General features: G+C 38.3%; 1 protein-coding gene across 1 annotated transcript in view; it reads right to left on the minus strand.

Annotated features, from left to right (window-relative positions):
- The window catches only part of LOC101742684 (inactive dipeptidyl peptidase 10), a 135,301-nt gene extending 122,438 nt beyond the window's left edge, over positions 1-12,863 (minus strand). Inside the window, exons 1-2 of the mRNA XM_012691014.4 lie at positions 12,677-12,863; positions 5,927-6,293 (exon numbers count right to left, since the gene is read on the minus strand). Coding sequence (XP_012546468.3) covers positions 5,927-6,190 — 264 coding nt within the window. The 5' untranslated portion in view covers positions 6,191-6,293; positions 12,677-12,863. The remainder of the gene's footprint in view (positions 1-5,926; positions 6,294-12,676) is intronic.
- Positions 12,864-21,352: the final 8,489 nt, after the last annotated feature.

Genomic DNA, 21,352 nt, shown 5'->3' on the forward strand with positions numbered 1-21,352 from the left:
GCGTCGATGTCACTATGATCATTACGGTCAGCAAGCCTGGAGTTCGCATTGACATTCCTCCAGTGGAATAAGAGCCTGGTAAGACGACCTTTCTCGACCTTGCACTAAGCTTCACTTGGCTTCTATTATAAATCGGAGCAACTTGCATTAAATACAATGCTTTTCACTATAAATTATCGTTTTTATTGAATTAAGAGGATGTGTTGATATATGTATTTATTAATGTTCAACGCTTTTTTTTTTCCTACCAAAGCTGATAGCCTTGAGAAGCTATTTCAGCATAACCGTGGCTAGTAGGTGAGCTCACGGGGCTCAAACCTGAGGACGCTGCTAACACGAACCCTAGCAAGAGCCGTGCTTCGCAGAATCTACCACCGGATCGGAAACGCGACCCACTGAGAAGATCCGGCGAGAAACTCAGTGGGCTGTGTCTGAGAGTTAATTTACTCGTCAAGCCCTTCGTCGCAAGCGACGGGCTCGACGAGAACGGTGACCAGTGCTTGAAGTACCTAAAAGCACCGTTAGTGGATCGGGAGGATCCGAGATGATGTGTTTTGGGCGACGTCGACTGCTTTCCATTCTGTCCGCAGGATCAGGAATGTGTCCAATGGCTGCCCCCCCCACTATTACAGCTGTCAATGGTGGCGTTGCGACGATCATGAACAGTATCACTGGTCACTTGTGAACGCATACATCCACTCTTTTTTTCTTTTTTTTTTATTGCTTATACTTATGCTTACTCTTATACCTGTGACCCCTTCTTTGAGACGCACGTATAATAATTAAAATAAAGTTTTCAGTTCTTAGTTGACAGTGTGACCGAGCCTTAGGAATCGGAGAATTGGGTGCGAAAACTTAAATTACCCGTGAGATACCTAAAGGTAATGGCTATATTTTTCGCGGCACCGACGGCAAAATCGATAAGCGATTTGGGTCTTATCTTTTTATTTGTTCCACTGGTAAAGTGAATTTAACTGTCTATTTATTAGCTAAGATCAACAGATAAGTTCACGAACCTACTGTTTACTGGTAATCTCTTTTCCTACCTAACCTACCTTTCCTACTAAACCTACTGTTTTCTGGTAATCATTTTTTATTGGTGGTAGGACCTCTTGTGAGTCCGCGCGGGTGGGTACCACTACCCTACCTATTTCTGCCGTGAAGCAGTAATGCGTTTCGGTTTGAAGAGTGGGGCAGCCATTGTAATTATACTGAGACCTTAGAACTTATATCTCAAGGTGAGTGGCGCATTTACGTGGTAGATGTCTATGGGCTCCAGTAACCACTTAACACCAGGTTGGCTGTGAGCTCGTCTACCCACCTAAGCAATAAAAAAAAAAAAAAACGCGCGCACTGCTAGGTGAACTTACGGGCTCAACCTGAGAGAATTTCTAAAATTGCAGTATTCACTCCAAAAAGAGACAACTGTCTTACTGAATTCAGCGTAACGCATGATTCTTTTGCGGTTTCCATAGGCATGATGGCGGTACCAGTTTGTACTATACAAGGCCCATTGTACCAGTACCGAAAATTATGCAACTTTATTAAATTTATCTTTTTTTTTATTATAATTCTTCTTTTATGTCAGTGTAGGATCCGCTGATCTAAAACATTACACAAATTACAAAACACCATATTAGTTCTTCATCGTGGAATTCGTTTGTAACAGACACGTATTTCCTTAGGAGAAATGTGCTTGACTGTTCTTTATCTAACGCCTCATTAGACGCGACCGACCATTTCAAGTTTCAGAATTTTAAAATCGAAAAAAACATTTAAAAATTAGAAGTTATAATGCTGGAAAAAAAACGATAACTTTTGTTGCAAAATGGTCTTTGGGGTGGCCATTTTAGTTGCTAGAAACTTAACTCAAATTATCTTTATTTAAACTCGTGACAAATCGAGACAGCATAATGGCCTTTATCGATTTCTTATGGAGCAATATGAATAAATAATTATAGGAAATTGTTCCAGCGGTGTCCGCTGTGACAGTAATAATCGGATGTTCAATTAAAGGTATTGTGTAGTAGATATATGAGTAAACGACCAAATTATCGCTAAGCAGAGAAGGTGACTCTAGATCAGAGATTCAGAGTTCACCATGGAGTTTCTTTGCTTTCAGATAAAAAGAGCTCTTGAAGGAAAACATCTATATATTAATACGTGAAGCAAAAACTTTGTATCCCTTTTTTACGAAAATTGCGCGGACGGAGGAGTATGAAATTTTCCACACTTATAGAGAATATAGAGAAGAAGTGCACAGTGCTAATATTTTTTTTAAATAATGCATAAAAGATACATTAAATCAATAAAGAGAACATTACACACACTACTATGTATTTGACGCACACACTCATACATAGTATTTATTTATTGTCAAACTTTTGTTCTTGACGTCTGTGGTCAAATTGAGAATAGATTAAATATTGTTTGTCTTTATTAATACTTTTCTATAGTGTAGTCTTGGGGAAATTGTGTTTATAGAAGTATTATAAATAGTCTTTGAACTTATAATTTCAATTAATTATAGTCGAATTTCGACTACCGCGGGACCACTAGTTATTTTAAATAGCCTAAATAGGTTATGTTTTAAATAAAAAACACGAGCGCTTTGTTTATTTCGCGCATGTAGAAAATACGGAGTGGTAAGTTGTGCAATTAAGCTCTTGATTCTTGGGCAGCTGTCTGCTGTCCTACGACTATGTACTTCGGTCGAAGAAAGATGCGTCATAGCACTTGGGAAACCCGTGGAGAGAAGTTCATTCCAGGACCGGATTCCTATTCGAATATACAGCCGTGAGGAAACATGGGCTATACTCAGTTCAATTGCTTTGTCTTCGGTCTGAATTAAGACACTGTTTATTTTTTTAACCAATTTGTTTTATTTATAAGCGAATAAAATGTAATATTTTTATCCGCTGCACTTTATTTATATGGCTTTGAATGAAGTAAAATAAACAGAAAAAAACTCTTCCTATGGGACGTTGCAATGGATATTCTACTGGAGATATAATCCAAAGAGAGTTGATGTCAGACAGGTGGCCTGTCATAGGACCTATACTGAAACCATATGCGGCATAAGAGGACATGATGCGTTGACCCTACGTAATAAGATAAGAGTGAAAAAAGAAGAAGAAGATTTTATTTGCTATACATATTACTCAAGGGGGCTGACAAATTAAAAAAAAAAGCTTTAATTTCGCTTCACTCGGCTGAGTAAATACTTGTGATGAGCTGCAGCCGCTGTTGAAATATTGCATTTTACTGGAGTTTCGGGGACCACTTAGGGCGAGGACATCTTATCTACGCTAATAAAGTAACAAAATACAATACAATCTTCAAATATTCCCAAGCTTCATAAAGCACGTATAAATTATAAGTATGTATTAACGTTTCTGTCGATGCAAACTTTACAGTCGCACAGAGCTTTAGTGCGCGACTTTCGGAACTTTCAAAAGCTTTCCAGCTCATAAATCACTTCGCGAAAATACATTCTTCGCTCAGAATATCTGAGCTACAACAAATCTGATTATTGAATCGCGCTGAGAAATTTGAAGGGACTGGGAATGTAATTTATCTTCTAGAAGTTGTACATTCAGTTTTCATTACTGGGGGTTCTTTCACAGACTTCTCACCTAATATTCGGTGGTACCGACCGATAATACAAAATGTATGCTCCAAGTCGAGAACCTTTTTTTTTAATCTCCTAAAATAGAAAAATAAATTACGTATAATTTTTTCTTCACTTTTGTGAGTAGTGGTAATAATTAAGATTTTTTTTTTCTTTTTTATTGCTTAGATGGTTGGACGAGCCCACAGCCCAACTGGTGTTAAGTGGTTACTGGAGCCCATAGACATCCACAATGTAAATGCGCCACCCGCCTTGAGTTATAAGTTCTAAGGTCTCGCTAGATACGAATGCACCGGACGTCTTATTCTTTGGGCCACGTCGACTTCTTTCAAACGTCTCAGTGCAGCTGCCCATTATGCCGCCCCAGGCAGTGCTGCTGTCGTCCTGGAATATCCAGCTGGACTAGTATGAGCCTGCAGAATCGAAATGCGTTACACCGCCAACCGATCGCTCTTCCATAGCAGTTTCGTAGAACTACAGCTCCGTAGAACTTCGTAGCGTGTCGCGCGGCGTTGCCCTCTCAGGTCATTCCGAACTTTTAAAGGGGGGTTTCGTTTTGCCCCTTGCATCGCTAAAGTCCATGACGAACGGTGACTATTTACCATCAAGAAACAGCTATAAAGCCTTAAAAATGTGTGTATGGATCGCGCCCATTTCTTATACGGTACAAATTCAATTGCGCACTGAGTTTCGCCGGATCTTCTCAGTGGGTCGCGATTCCGATCCGGTGCTAGATTCTGCGAAGCACTACTCTAGTTTAGCTAGTTTTAGCAAATTCTCTCAGGTTGCGCCCGTGAGCTCCCTAAACCAGCGAATGGGAAAGGAAAAAAAAAATTCAATCAAAGTCGTCCGAAAGTTGTACCGATTTCTTAAATTCCCTTTCAATAGCGAAAGTTAGTTGTACGGTCACGTTTTAGCGAATTGTGCGAAGGGTGCTTGATGTGTGCGTCACGTGCGAAGGGGTTCCTTTGCACGAGAAACGTCACGTGTCTGAGGATGTTTACTCGTAGGGCATATTGTGAGTTCGTTCATACGTTCCAGTTTGGTTGGTTACTTACGTCCTCGATTTTTCAAATCTTAACGAATAAAAAAATATGAACGATGTTTATCATAAAAACAAAAAAGACACAGTTATTGTTCATAGCTTGTACAATAAATGAATGCAGCTTTTTTTACGGGAGTAAGCTTTCTTTAGTGTTTTGCTAGAAAACAAACTTCAGATAATTTTGACATACTATTTGTCACTTATATGGAATATACTTATATGATATTTAATCAGTTTTAAAAAATTTGCGAAAAGAGCTGATGATGATGGATGGTTAATAAAATAATATAATTATAGTAAAAAGTTTTGTTTTTATAATTTTCATAATGTTAGAATTTTTGCTTGTCAACGCGCGATTAGTGCTTTCTACGGCTTGGATACATGGATACTGTTACGCCGGTAAGAATAACGCCATCTATCGCCGAATAGCCGAACGAATATCGAAGGATCTAGTAGCACCTAGAACGCTCGAGAAGTACAGCGCCATCTATTGTCGGATAGCGGAAACACAGTACTCGGCTTTTGTGGAATATTCTTGAAGATTCTAGGAATTTCGTTTCGATTATAAAAGCATTGCACAGATGGCACGCAGTTAGTTAGTAATCGGAACTACTCGAAGCGAAACAGCGAACGGATCACCTGAAGCGAACTGAGAGTTTTAAAGTGTTTGTTGAGTGCTTTAAGTGTTCTAAGTGTTGAACACAGTTTTTAGTTGTACTTTTGTGGAACATTTATTTATCTCGAACCTCAGCCTACTAATATTATTATGTACTAATACTAAAGAATAATACGAATTACATGCGGGATCACCGTTCGATTTGAGTACCTATACCTCTGTTGCCTCCTTGTTAATGAAATTAATGAATTTTTTGGAACAAATCCTTGTATAGTACAATAATTAAAATTAATTGTAAATTAATGTAAAAATAGAAATAGTGTATGAGGAATAGTTTAGAAGCGCTCGTGCATGGGTTTCAATGGATTTCACCACTTTTTATTTATTGCTTAGATGGGTGGACCAGCTCACAGCTCACCTGGTGTTAAGTGGTTACCGGAGCCCATAGACATCTACAACGTAAATGCCGCCACCCATATCTCAAGATATGAGTTTTAAGGTCTTAGTATAGTTACAACTGCTGCCCCACCCTTCAAACCGAAACGCATTGTTTCAGGGCAGAAATAGGCAGGGTGGTTGTGCGGACTCACAAGAGGTCCTACCACCAGTAAAACATTCTTAGATAAAGCCTCACCTCAGCGTTAATGGTCGGCGGCATCACGATCTTCTTCTGCGGAGGAGATCTCAACACCACATTGTCATCCCTCACGATAATCTGAGGCTCCATTGCCAGAAGCTTCTTCTTGCACTCCTGCATCTGGAGGCATTCCTTGTCCTTTTTCGACAGGACCGATTCGGAGGACGCATGCTTCGACGAACTCTTTGACGTATTTTTGCTCGATAATTTTAAACTGTCAATTGAAGATGTCACTTTGGCGCACTCCTTCGACGACGCCATTTTGATTCACATTTGTTTTATAGGATTCACTTTATTCTTTTGTTTTTGGATTATTCATATTAATTAAGAATTGAGTTTTTGTAATAGCAGGAATGTTTGGTAACTTTGGTTTGTAATAAGAACAGAAATAAGTTAAATAATACAATTATATGTTACATTTATGATTGACAAAAGGATATGCATCATGCTATTATTGAATAGCAGAGAGAGAATTTTGTTATCCTCGGCAAATGAAGAATATATTTCCATGAAAATGCCAGTTTATGCTGGATTCGGACCTGGTCCATCTTTAAAACTCGAGGTAGTCACAGAATAATTATTTGGCTCGCAGTGACGGGTGAATTTTTAGTCCACTTATTACAAGCAATAATGACTACTGTTCCCCACGTCATTTCGGATCCTCCCGATCCATTAACGGTGCTTTTAGGTAACTCAAGCACTGGTCGCCGTTCTCGTCAAGCCCGTCGCTTGCGACGAAGGGCTCCACGAGTAAATTAACCCACAGACACAGCCCACTGAGTTTCTCGCAGGATCTTCTCAGTGGGTCGCGCTCCGAACCAGTGGTAGATTCTGCGAAGCACGGCTCTTGCTAGGCTTCGTGTTAGCAACGTCGTCAGGTTTGAGCCCCGTGAGCTCGCCTATATGTTAGGGCGAAGCTGATATAGCCTCTCAAGGTTATCAGCGTAGGTAGGAAAAAAAGACTACTGTAATGCAAACCTAGGTCATTGTCAGTGCTATTGTTGAAGATATTGGGGTTGAATGTTAATTCTCCTTAATTTCAAACCTAAAAATATACCAGATCGTGCCGGAGAATCTCTAGTTCTGTATAAAAACTAACGATAGATTTGATTTACGTATTAATATGAAGTATCTGTTAAACATTATACAGAGTGCTGAGGCTATTTATTGCATAGACCAGTGTGTGTGTGTTTGTTGTGTGGGTAACAATTGATGTCTGTCAAACAATCACCATACGCCCACTGGCTCCTATAATTATTCACGATCTGCGACTATAAAGTAATATTTTTTATTGTATATTCTTCTTCGAACTAAAACCATCAAACTAAAGTTTTGTTGTTTTCAATTTTAATTTATTTCGTGCTCCGGTATAACGCATAGTTCAGTGCTGTTAATTGTGCTTCGGAATACGAAATCTCGGAAGGCAAATGAGCGTGAAATGGCGAATCCAGTGTTATTTTATTTCAAGCGATACTCATTGACGTACATCTATCTATCTATATATATAAAAATGAATTGCTGTTCGTTAGTCTCGCTAAAACTCGAGAGCGGCTGGACCGATTTGGCCAATTTTGGTCTTGTGAAAGTCCAGAGAAGGTTTAAAAGGTAAATAAATATGAAAATGCTCGGAATTAAATAAAAATAACAATTTTGTTTTTCCTTTGATGTGTCCCCCGTCCGACGTATTCCTTTTGTTTGTTTTAAGTTTATTTTATACAAAAGTTTAGGTCTTTTGTTTATCGATTGAGTCACTACGAAGTCTGCCGGGTCAGCTAGTACATAATATATATGTAATGTATAGAAAACGAGTGCGAGATATTAATGAACAGTTTAGCTGATGAAGATGTATTAACGTTGCTACCGGTCCGAGCGGGTGTTTGAAGTCGTTTTGCGTGTACATACTAATCTTTGGGTGTATGGAATTCCTTATACTAGTCTCTGGTTTGTAGGCGGAAGAGTTCACGGTCCATCTTCTATAAAACGGTTACCCATCACAACGTAATTCTCTCTCGTAAGGCAGGTGTCTGGAGTGGGATCCGAGTTTCAACTTTTTATTTCCTATCGGTGGTAGCTTCGAGACGCTATGCCAGCTACGCGCTTTTTGCTATGTGAGCTTACAGGTCTTAATCGGAGATGAAAGCTGTAAAGGACGACTGCTTAGTGGCAGTAAATTCGTGAATTGTGGAACTATGTTTCTCTCTTGCCTGCAACCCTGCATATATTTTTTTATTACCCTTTGCAGGCATACGAGCATACGGTATACGTGATGGTGAGTGGTTACCGTCGCTCATAGACTTCAGCAGTGCCAGGGACAGAGCCAAGTCGCTGCCTACCGTTAAGTACTCTTCACAAGCCTCGTTTGAAGAAGGACATGTCATAGTGCTCGGGAAGCACCGTGGAGGGGAACTCATTTCAAAGCAGGATGGTACGTGGCAAAAAAGATCTCTGGATACGCACTATGGATGAACTCTGCTCCGATGATGAAAACGAGATGATGAATCATCTCAAACAATTCCTCAGAGCATTCCCCATGGAACATACAAGTTACAACAACACGCATCGTCACAAATTTTGTTAGTAATTCCACCTACCATCCTACAGAACAAGTAGCCGTGAAGATATGCGATTGAAGAACATAATATTTGAACGTCTATCGATAAATCTTTAGAGTTTTTGACTATTAACTCATTTTTATGAAACATTAACGGACGGATGGAGAGTGTTTTCTTTTGGCGCATTTCAGTAAACAAAACGATGTTTTAAATTACAAGATTAATTACTCTGTCAAGAATCGTAACGCTGCCCTATCCGTTCTTGCTACGAAGCAATCCGGCTGTGTAGTTTGAAAGAGTCGGTATTTCAATTGAGGTTTTTTTGAGCTGGCTGAGTGGATGAGGACGCGGAAAATTAATGAATTGTCTATCGGAGTTTTTTTCTCCTACCTAATGGTAGTCTAACGGGCTATTCCAACTTCACGCGGACCGGTAGTAGAGCTCACGGGCTCAACTTGAGAGAATTACTAACACTAGCCCTATCAAGAAAGTTAACCCTGTCCCGTCGTCTTAATAGTTCCGACTGGGCTCCAGCCCGGTCTGGGATAGGGCGCCGGCTGTGAGTGGGAGGAGTTTTTAGTGAGGTTCAACTCCCACTTACCCCAACTGCCGCGCGGGTGGGGATCCGGTGATTTTCTCTTGAGAAAAAAAGCCCTATAAAGAGTAGTAGTGCTTGGCTACTACCGGATCGGAATCGCGAACTACTGAGAAGATTTTTTACTGGTAGGACCTCTTATGAGTCCGCACGGGTAGGTACCACCGTCCAGCCTATTTCTGCCGTGAAGCAGTAATGTGTTTCGGTTTGAAGGGCGGGGCAGCCGTTGTAACTATACTGAGACCTTAGAACTCATATCTCATGGTGGGTGGCGGCATTTATGTTGTAGATGTCTATGGGCTCCAGTAACCATTTAACACCAGGTGGGCTGTGAAATGGACATGGTCATTGTTTTGTAATGTAATAACCGACCTCGTCTTTTTTGCTCATTATCCTGTTTTTTGATACAAAAATAATGGTCACCATAATTGTAGTGACAATTAAAACAGCTTTACGATTTAATATCGCATATTATGTTGTCACTATATTATCCCTAACGATAATATAGTTTTCACAGATTTCGTGGTCATAACAACAAGTTGCAACAACTGCAATGGTAAATTTAATTTTAGCGCGTCTATTTTAGCTAGCAACGAGCGATTCGTTTTGATTTGATAGAGACACGCGTTATACAATTGAGACTTAGACCTCATTCACGTTGTGGCGTCTATAGGCTCCGGTGACCTCTTAACATCGTCCGTCCGTCCGTGAGCTCGGTGTAATAAAATATAATAGTACTCGTGTTTGTAAATATACATGCTTTAACAAAAACCGACTTCAAATAGACAAAAAATATATTATTTCAAAACAAATGAATATACACTAAAAACAATAATCATCGAAATCGGTTGGCGTGATATTGAGTTATTGAGTTATTCATCTATTTGTCGCGCACGTGCTTAATGCAAATTTAAGACTTATATGGTTTTCTCATGGATGCCGTTATCAGAACTGGACTAAATTGAAATGGGACCAAACAGAAAGCGTCAGCTTTCTAATAAAAAAAGAATCATCAAAATCGATTCACCCAGTCAAAAGTTATGAGGTAACAAACATAAAAAACAGTCGAATTGAGAACTTCCTCCTTTTTTGAAGTCGATTAAAAATATAATAGTACTCGTCTTTGTGTGTTGTTGCACATGTTAGTTTCATCTTTTTTTCGTCCTACCTATGCTGATAGCCTTGAGAGACTATTTCAGCTTCTCCCTGACGTGTAGGTGAGCTCACGGGGCTCAAACCGGAGGTGTTGCTAACACTGTCCTTAGCGAAAGCAGTGCTCCGCAGAATCTACCACCGGATCGGAAACACGACCCACTGAGAGTATTCGGCGAGAAACTCAGTGGGCTAGTTTCATCGACTTATCTATTTCAACCGGGAAACAATTTGGGTAGTAGCCATCACTGCATTGTATTAATGGACTCTTATAACCACTTTACCTCAGATGAACTTTGGACTTGTCTGACTATTTACGCCATTAGATCATCCTCATAGATGTAGTATTAACGATTCCGATTTGCTTGGAGTATTTTAGACTGTTTCAGAAGTGAACGAATTTACATATACGAACCCACATTAACAATGTATTATGATATGTATATGTATATCGACGCTTGAAAGGCAAACGTGACTAAGCGACAATACGTGAATTTTACAGTAGACTAAATTAAAGTTGAAATAAGGACCTGAAAAAAAAATTTTTTAACGAATCTAGCTGTAGTAGAATCTAGCTAGTAGCTGTAGGATTGAAATGATTTCAATAGACCTAGAAATATATATTTTTTGCGCATCGAATATGGTTATTGCCTATCATTTATGTACAAAGCAGTTATTGTCGCTTAGTCATGTTTGCTTTTCAAGCGTCGATATGTATAATTTACGTTAAAAACGAATCGAAAACTTAAACCTGTACTAATTGTTTTAGATTATCCATTTATTTATTTATTTATTCGAAAGCAATCTGTGAAAGCTTGTAAATTGAATGGGCACCGCGAGACCGTATAAAAAGCTTTTGATCGAAGCTTTTATTGCAAAACGGAGGGACTCCCTTTCGGGTCATCCACTTGATAAGCTCTGAATGGTAATTTATTATTTTAATCGGCGTTGCTTGAGCTTTTTACGTGGTTCTGTTGTAGCCTTCAATGAAATTGCTAAACAAAGATGCAAAGCGATGGCGGTCTTCGTATTCATCAAGATGGATGGTCCCCCAGAGATGCAGCTTAAAAAAAAGCGATATGAAAGCTTCGCAAATGATCTTGCATTTAATTATGATTTTAGATGTAGTTAAAAAATTCACTATTTTTTTTTTTATTGCTTAGATGGGTCGACGAGCTCACAGCCCACCTGATGTTAAGTGGTTACTGGATTACAATTGATATAAGTTCTAATATCTCAGTAAAGTTACGACGGCTGCCCCACCCTTCAAACCGAAACGCATTACTGCTTCACGGCAGAAATAGGCAGGGCGGTATTATAATTTAAATGAAAAAGCTCCATCCGAATGTGAATCAAAAGGAAACAAGTTTTAGTTGAGACTTTTTCAGACCCTTGTACTGCTTCATCAGGAAATGTGCTGGTGTGGTGGTATCATCGCTTTTTAGATCTAAATCTCCTAGTTTATATTTATGGCGGTAAGATCTGAGAGCTTGGATTTATTTTTATTTATTGTTTACTGACTTGATGCTAAGTGGTTACCGGAGCCCATAGACATCTGCAACGTAAATGCCGCCACCTACCTTGAGATATAAGTTCTTAGATCTCAGTATAGTTACAACGGCTGCCCTACCCTTCAGACCGAAACGCATTACTGCTTCACGGCAGAAATAGGCAGGGTGGTGTTATCTACCTTTAAGTAATCCCTCAACATCAGATGATCCGTAAATCTGCCTAGAGACGAACGAATTTGAACTTTGTTCATTAGTCCATTAAGACTATCTAGAGAATAGCCCGTTTCATTTTTAACTGACAGTTTATGAGTATCTGATTTACAATAATAAAAAAAAAATGAGTATCTGATTTACAATAATAATAAAAAAATGAGTATCTGATTTACAATAATAAAAAAAAAATGAGTATCTGATTTACAATAATAAAAAAAAAATGAGTATCTGATTTACAATAATAAAAAAAAAATGAGTATCTGATTTACAATAATAAAAAAAAAAGAGAAACTATAGCCGAATTTTGAAACACCATTAAATTTTAAGGCTATGAATACTTAGAAATAAGTTTTCTGTATTTTACATGATAATTTTGCTTTAAAATATGTTAATTTTTAAATCGGAATACATTCTCGAAGATAAAGCGTTTATAGTTAGTTACACAGGTATACAGGTATTTTACGTATTTAATTATAACTTTAGAATACCATTATAATCTTAGTAAGTAATATTTATTCGACGAACTATATCGTAGTTAGCACTGACAACAAAATAAATATATAGCTTTTTACAATGAACTTTGAATACGAAAGAATTAACAAAAAATTTAAAATAGTATATTCCTTAAGACACTTCAATCCGAAAACAAATGTCAATGAACCCAACACATTTTCTCTCCACATTAATATTAAAATAGGGAAAAAAATTGATTATTCCTGTTTACCACAACTAAAAATCAATACGAATTCACTGTTTTCTCATGTTTTTATCATTTTTACAACAACACTCAATGACTTATTTTGTATCATTCGAAAATTTTATTTTAATAATAATATTATTATTTACGTATTATTTTGTGTTTAGTTTTAGCGCGCGCGTTCGTCGCCTGCCGAGGTGGGCGCCATACTGCCGCCGGGGAGCCAAGCCTGGCCGCTGTCACAGACAACCAATAGGGAATTATATTATAATGATCTAGTTTGCCAATAAAAATCTAGCCGGTGAAAAAACAGATCACGGACTAGAGTTCTGGTTTGACAAATAGAGGTTTTACTTACTACCCTTTGTTGTGACGGTCGTGTGCAATGTTTAGTCGAGTGGTTGGTCACTCTGATTATTCTATCACCTGGAGAGTTCTCCACTTCAGACACAAGTTTTGATCGTCTCTCTTGCACCACGCTCCGAGAGAGACTCTCATGGCCTATATATTGCACATTCCCCGTGCTGTCACCCGCATAGCAATGCATGCCATCAATAGACAGCATGTCATTGATATACAGGATGAAAAGCGTGGGGGAGAGCATCGAACCTTGTGGAACGCCAGCGTTAATGGTCATGGTATCAGAACAGTCACCGTCTACAACGACCGTGATGCTCCGCCCATCCAAAAAGCTAGCGATCCACTTGCAGAGACCCTCGGGGATTCCGTAAGATGGTAGCTTCGATAGAAGTGCCCTATGCCAGACCCTGTCGAAGGCCTTCGCGGTATCAAGGCTCACAGCAAGAGCTTCGCCCTTGCTCTCCAAGGCTTCAGCCCACCTGTGAGTAAGGTATACAAGAAGATCGCCGGCTGAGCGACCGTGACGGAAACCGTACTGTCGGTCACTGATCAGCTGGCGATCTTCAAGATACTTCAGAAATTGTGTATTTATTATTCGCTCCATCACCTTGGAAAGCAAGGAAGTTATCGCGACAGGCCTATAGCTCGACGGGTCCGACCGGTCACCCTTCTTGGGGATATGGTGGACGTGGGCGGTCTTCCATGAAGACGTAACCCTGTTAGTGCAACAAGTGAGGCGATACAAACGCGTTAGCGCAGGTGTTAGCTCAGCTTTCTGTTGTAGATGTCTATGGGCTCCAGTAACCACTTAACACCAGGTGGGCTGTCAGCTCGTCCACCCATTTAAGCAATAAAAAAGAAACGCACCTGCATCCATGTAGTTTTTTTTTAGGATGGACGGGGCTATTTTCCTAGTACACTAGGTCAGCTGGCTTAGTTGGATGGAGAGGTTTGACAACAACTACCCGAGCATCTCTGAAGGGGCTTTATAGATCAAGAGCACCTGCTTCGCGACTGCATCTAGCATCGCGATCGGAATCGCGACTCACTGGCCAGACCTGGCGAGAAACTCAACGGGTAGATGCTATAGGTTAGATTACACCGGATTCGTGATCCTGTCCTTCATTGAGAAACAAGTACTCCTGTGGTACTTCAGTTCCTACCAGGTTGGGTATGGGGGATGGGGAATAGTCAAAAAGTGCCACTGGTCAGTGAATTAGTTTTGGCCTGTCGAGTTTTACGGAAACCCCGAGATGATAAGGGTTCGCTCTCTCAATAGTAGATTAGTCTCGTCGTAAATTTTAAAATTAGCGAGTTAGATACTCGATCTTACACATTGTGATTTAGGAATATGGGTAGGTACAACATCCCTGCTAACTTCTGCCGCGAAACAGTAATTAGTTTCGGTTTGAGAGATGGAGTAGCCGTTGTACTATACCGATAAGAACTCATGACTCGTGTGGTTTTTTTTATATTTGACGTCAATGGGCTCTGGAAAACCTTTAATACCAGCAGAACTGAGAGAAAACTCATACATCTATATACTAATACGTGAAGCAAAAACTTTGTATCCCTTTTTACGAAAATTGCGCGGACGGAGGAGTATGAAATTTTCCACACTTATAGAGAATATAGAGAAGAAGTGCACAATGCTAATTTTTTTTTTAAATAATGCATAAAAGATGCAGTAATAAAGAAAACATTACACACCCTACATACCATGTATTTGACGCACACACGCATGCATACTATTTATTGTCAAACTTTTGTACTTGACGTCTGTTGTCAAATTGAGAATAGATTAAATATTTTTTGTCTTTGTTAATATTTTTTATAGTGTAGTCATGGCGAAATTTGTGATTATAGAAGTATAAAATACAATTATAATAGTGTACAAACTTACAATTCCAATTAATTATAGTCGAATTTCGACTACTGCGGCATCTCTAGTTTAAAAAAATCGTTCCATCCATATACGTGCTTAAGATGCCTATAATAATTAGATTTGTACGATTTTACCCGTAAATCATGGAAAGCGTACGTATTGTCTTGGGTGAGAAGATATTTGAATTTAAAGGTTTTTTAAAAGCCACGCGTAACTTATCGCAAGACGTGACTTGGGCTTTAATCTGTGAATAATGCTTTTTGTATCCAACTTTCAGATATTTTGAGTTATTTTCTAAAAGAAATTTAATACAATTTTCATATTCAAGTTTTACTAAACAATGTTTTGTTACTCAGAAATACATTTAGTTATTTTTATTAATATGGAACGGAAAGTTTGTTTATGGTTCCAAACGCTTTTTTTGTTATTTTTTTTTGTTATTGTTAGATTGGCACAACTGCTATTCATTTTGACGTGGAGTTGGAGTTGCTCATGCTATTTAGATTAAATACTTTGCTGTTTGGTATGGGGTATACATCATATTATTATCTTAGAGTGTATTGCGAATTTCATATTGCAAAAAATAATCGAAGGTATATAATTGTAACTATACTGAGACCTTAGAACTTATATCTCAAGATGGGTGGGGCATTTACGTCGTAGATGTCTATATGCTCCAGTAACCACTTAACACCAGGTGGGCTGTGAGATCGTCCACCCATCTAAGCAATAAAACAAAAAAAACAAGGCTTGATTTGTGGAAAGAAAATTCTTAGATTTTGCATCACGATAATGCACCTTCGAACAAAACCACCATTGTTAATAATAAACTACATACCCGATCCAGTAGACCGAATGGTAAACCGTCGACGTCGCCCAAAGCACGTCATTACAGATCCACCTGATCCATTAACGGTGCTTTTAGGCACCACAAGCACCGGTCACCGTCTTCATCGAACCCGTCGCTTGCGACGAAGGGCTCGACGAGCGAACTAACCCATAGACACAGCCCACTGAGTTTCTCGCCGGATCTTCTCAGTGGGTCGCGTTTCCTATCCGGTGGTAGATTCTGCGAAGCACTGCTCTTGCTAAGGTCAGTGTTAGCAACTCTCCGGTTGAGCCCCGTGAGCTCACCTACAAACGTTAGGGTGAAGCTGAAATAGCCTCTCAAGGCTATCAGCATAGGTAGGAGAAAAAAAAAGTTAATAATTTTTTGACTAAAAACTCAAAGAATACCAACGAGCAACCGTCTTATTCACTAGATATTTCTCCAACCGACTCTTTTCTTTTCCTAAACTCAAATTACCACTTCGTAGCACCCGTTTTCATTCGGCAGAAGCTATAAAGGAGAATTGGCGGCGAGAAGGAAACTCAATTCCGGAAAGAGCGTTAAAAAATGTCTTGATGATTGGATTATTCGTGGGCGTAAGAGTATCGTTTCCGAAGTAGCACGCTTTGAAGGTGATAAAGTAAATTTGGAATAATAATAACTAACATTTGTCTTATTGATCTTTTCTCGATACTATCTTGACATAACAGTATTAGCATTTTTATTTGATATCTCTTGTTAGTGATACAGCCTTAGTGACATCAAAGTACCTGGTGGTATTCTTTACTTCAGTATTTCCGAGCAACAAATTGGATTGAAACTGAATGGCTCCAATAGTGTTGTGTACATTCTTAGCCTTAAGTGTACTGCTACATGTACTGGTTTAGTATCAGCACTAGTAATACTTTAATATGTGACGATGATAATACTACTAGCATCCACAGTGCATCTTCAGAGATCTTTTTTACCACGTATTTGCTTTGGAATGAGCTCCCCTCTACGCTGTTTCCCGATCGCTATGATATGTCCTTCAAACGAGGCTTGTGGAGAGTATTTAACGGTAGGCATCGGCTTGGCTCTGTTCCTGGCATTGCTGAAGTCCATGGGCGACGGTAACCACTCAGCATCAGGTGGGCAGCACAATTAAAAATAATAATAATAATAATGAAAAATGAAAAGGCCAGGAGCGAGCGCCTCATTCTCAAGTTGATTTTATGTTAAATTATTTTGATTTGACTTTATTTAATATCGAAAAGTAAAATAAAATATAAATGTTACATTCGTAATAGCTTCAAAATGTTTTAAAAATCTATGATTTTAATATTGATTTAATTAATGTCATCCAAAAATATCAACAATAACATGTCAAAATTTAATATTTTTATTTCAAAGTTCACTGTAAACACAAAGCTTGTAAGCAACTCGCGCAGCACCGCTAACATGTCTAAAATTCCGAAAGCTTTGCGCGAGCTTTTGTTTGAGTGACGTCTTCTAACCACACGAGAGTTTTCCGCTTTTCTCAGAATGAGAACTTTCGCATCAATCAAATGCCAATTTTTCACGACGAAAAAAATGGGAGGTACACGAAAAACAGAGTTGGAAAATTTAGTACTGTAAATGTGAAGCTGATTTTTCGTTGATATTTTCGGACGGATAATCGTCTTTGTATTATTGTTACTCAGAATTTTTCGATGGCTAACATCGCATCATTTTTACTAATAACATGTCATTATATTGTTACGCCGGTAAGAGTAACGCCATCTATTGCCGAATAGCCGAACGAATATCGAAGGATCTAGTAGCATGTAGAACGCTCGAGAAGTACAACGCCATCTATTGTCACATAGCGGAAACACACAATACTCGACTTTTGTGGAATATTATCGATAATTCTAGGGATGTGGTATCGATTATAAAAGCGTTCCAGAGATGGCACGCAGTCAGTCAGTTATCGGAACTATTCGAAGCGAAGCTGCGAACGGATCACCTGAAGCGAAGCGGAAGAAGCGAATTGAGAATTTTACAGTGCTTTAAGTGTTCTGAGTGATAAATACATTATTAAGTTGTAATTCGGTAGAATTTTTATTTATCCCGAACACCCAGCGTGAAACAATATATTATTAATGTCATGACTATTAGCAAGAGCAGTGTTTAAACAAACAGTGTTTTGTCACGTTTCAGTATAACTTTCACATTTATTTCAACGTTATCTGCTTAAATAAAACTATTTAGTATTATTATTAGCAATGTGCCGAAACTAGATTACTGCTAAGCAATGATTATTGGAACCGTTCAGGGCTGCGGGGTTAGGTACCGCCAGCCGGTACAGCTAAGACTTCGAGCTCATCTCTTAAAGTGATTGCAGCATTAACATTTACGGATTTCAATAACTACTTAACCACCACTGATATCTTAGGCATTGTTCATACCACTGGTCAAAAACACAAAAAAAATGTGTAAAAAAACACGTGTGGCACTCGGGGACTGCCCCGGTAAAGCTATTACATTGCATTATTTATCAACTTACGCAATTATAATTAGACAATAATAATTTAACTTTAATTAGACCACGCTATGTTAATAAACATTAAAAATAGCAAAACATTAACTGTCCTCTTCACACTCATAAGCTAGACCGCGCGAGAGAGAGATGGGCAGACTTTTCATGATGCGTATGCAGTGCGACGTCACGCCGCGCGTTTATTTGCAAACACTACACAAACGCAACTTGTGAATTTGTTGAACGCGAGCTACATGGTAAGCGGAGTGGGGGTGTTAGGTTTTATTTTCGTTACGGAATTTCTTGATTATCTCGCCGTGCTCAAAGCTTAAAAACTTTTTTGCTTTGAATTTGGGAAGGGAATAAAAACCGCTGTTTCTTCTCATTGTTCAGACGTCAACAAAACATCGCGTAGCACAGATTAAACAATTCGTTTATATTCGACTAATGTACGGGAATCGATGCAATGTAAACACATTATCGTAACAGATTATGCGGTGAACAATAACTTTAAAAATGTGTTATGGCGTATTCGCGGGAAACAATAACGAGAATTGTAAACGGCCGCGCACTTCTGTTTTAGTAAATTTTTTAAGGGATTTTATGACCTGGCAACTAAGACCTTTAAGTCATGTTTTATTTTAATTTATATTCTTATTTTTATGAAAAATGATAATATGGAGTGAAATGAAATGAAGATGATTAATTTGAGACATTAATCAACTGGGACGAAATTAAATGAAATGAGATGATATCGGATTAAAATAAAATCTCAGTAAAATGATGGTCATTTACTGAGATTTTTTCAGTGGACTTTTTGGAGGATCCTGAGAAGTTACGTCCAGTGGCTTTGTTTCATTTTCCCACATTTGTGCACTTTCACAGATATTAAACAGCTAATAAACCACCAATATTACACATTTAAATCTGAAGAAACACTAAATAGACAAAATAAAACAAATCACACAACTTCACTTCTCGCGTTCCCGCCAAAAAGTCCCTGTTTTAATATAACACCATGACGTATACTACAGACCCGATGTTGTAGAGGTTTGTCTTATAATTTAAATTGATAAAAAAAAAAAAAAATTGTTACTGGTAACAACGTAGGAGGTCAATAGCCTCTAAGGCGCGCAAAGCTGTGTGAATTATTTCATTTTGTTAATTTTATTGTTTCTTTGAGTTCAAACGTGTATTAATTGCGGCTTAATAACGTTTAGCATCTGTCAAAGTGCACGAGTGTGGGAAAACAAAGTCGCAAATACTTCTTCTCGGGTTCTTAAAAAAAAACTCTACAGAAGTCTCAGTGAATTCCTACTATTTTATTAAGACGTTATATAATTATGTTTTATTAGTGTGTTGTGTATTATTTAATTCAGTTTTAATAGATTACAATTTCAATTAGCTCAACATTTCATTCTACTCGGTTTTTCATATACCATATTTATAAGATAGTTGAAGATTTTTATAAACACAACACAGGCAACATTGATATACATTCAATAAAAAAGACTTTTTGGCGGGAACGCGAGGAGTGAAGTTGTGTGATTTGTTTTATTTTATCTATTTAGTGTTTCTTCAGGTTTAAATGGTTAACGGTGGTTTATTAACTGTTTAATATCTGTGAAAGTGCACAAATGTGGGAAAATGAAACAAAGTCGCTGGACGCAGCTTCTCGGGATCCTCCAAAAAGTCCACTGAAAAAATCTTTGTAAATGACCACCATTTTACTAAGATTATATTTCATTCCATATCATCTCATTTCATTTAATTTCATCCCAGTTGATTAACGTATCAAATTAATCATTTTCATTTCATTTTACTCCATATTATCATTTTTCATAAAAATAAGAAAACAAATTAAAATAAGACATGACTTAAAGGTCTTAGCTACCAGATCATAAAATTACTTTAAAAAAAAAATATCATTAAAAAATAAATGCCGAAACAAGGCAACCTGCTTACAAACAGACGAGAATGTATTACTTAACCGCTTTGCATTTATTTAAAGATAGATATTCGTACTGATTTACTTTTTTCTCTTATCTAATGGCTACTACTACCTACTATATCTACTATACTTAATCCCAAGAGGCTATTCCAGCTACGCCCGGACGGGGGTAGGTGAGCTCATGGGCAAAAGCAGTGCTTCGCTAAATCTACCTCCGGATCGGAATCGCGACCCACTGAGAAGATCCTGCGAGAAACTCAGTGGGCTGATTGACTTTACGAAATTGTATTATATACAGACAGCTAAGGTCAATGCTTTATACATTTTTTTTTTATTTCTACTAGCTGACCCAGCAGACATCGTAGTGCCTCAATCGGTAAATAAAAGACCTAAACTTTTGTATAAAATAACCTAAAAACAAACAAAAGGAATCCGTCCGACGGGCGACACATCAAAGGAAAAACAAAATTGTTATTTTTATTTAATTCCAAGCATTTTCATGTTTATTTACCTTTTAAACCTTCTCTGAATTTCCACAAATCATTCAAGACCAAAATTAGCCAAATCGGTCCAGCCGTTCTCGAGTTTTAGCGAGACTAACGAACAGCAATTCATTTTTATATATATATAGATATAGATTAATCAAAATATAAACATGGTATCGATGTAATTCTGCTAGCGCATTGGTAACTTTTCAACGCCCTTCTTGAAGAAGTCAAGTGTACGGGAGCCAACAAACACTTCAAAGGCATTTTGTACTCTCGGGTATCGAATTGAAGTTGAAGAAGTTGCCTAAACATTGGAAAAAATAGAGATATGTCGGCGCAAGGTCTGGTCAGTGCGGTGAATGACACAAACTTCCAACCGCGAGCTTTTGAAGTTTGGTCTGTTGTGCAGTATGAAGTCTAGCGTTGTCGTGTTGGAGAAGCTAGGATGAGCTATTAAACCAAGTTGACCGGAAATTCTCGAGTTTCTTTATCGTTGTGACTGACATCCGCAGTAATACTGGCGCCATTTGGTAAGAAGCTGTGATGAATTATACCGGCATTAGACCACAGAACAGTGACCATTACTTTTTTTAGTCGTAAGTTTTCGTTTGGGGCATCGTCTAGGTGCTGAACCAGGGTGTAATCGACTTTATGACCGCTTATGAGTATCAAAAATAATCGATACTTGGT

Source organism: Bombyx mori, chromosome 20 (genome assembly GCF_030269925.1).
Source record: "Bombyx mori chromosome 20, ASM3026992v2".
Lineage (NCBI taxonomy): Eukaryota > Metazoa > Arthropoda > Insecta > Lepidoptera > Bombycidae > Bombyx > Bombyx mori.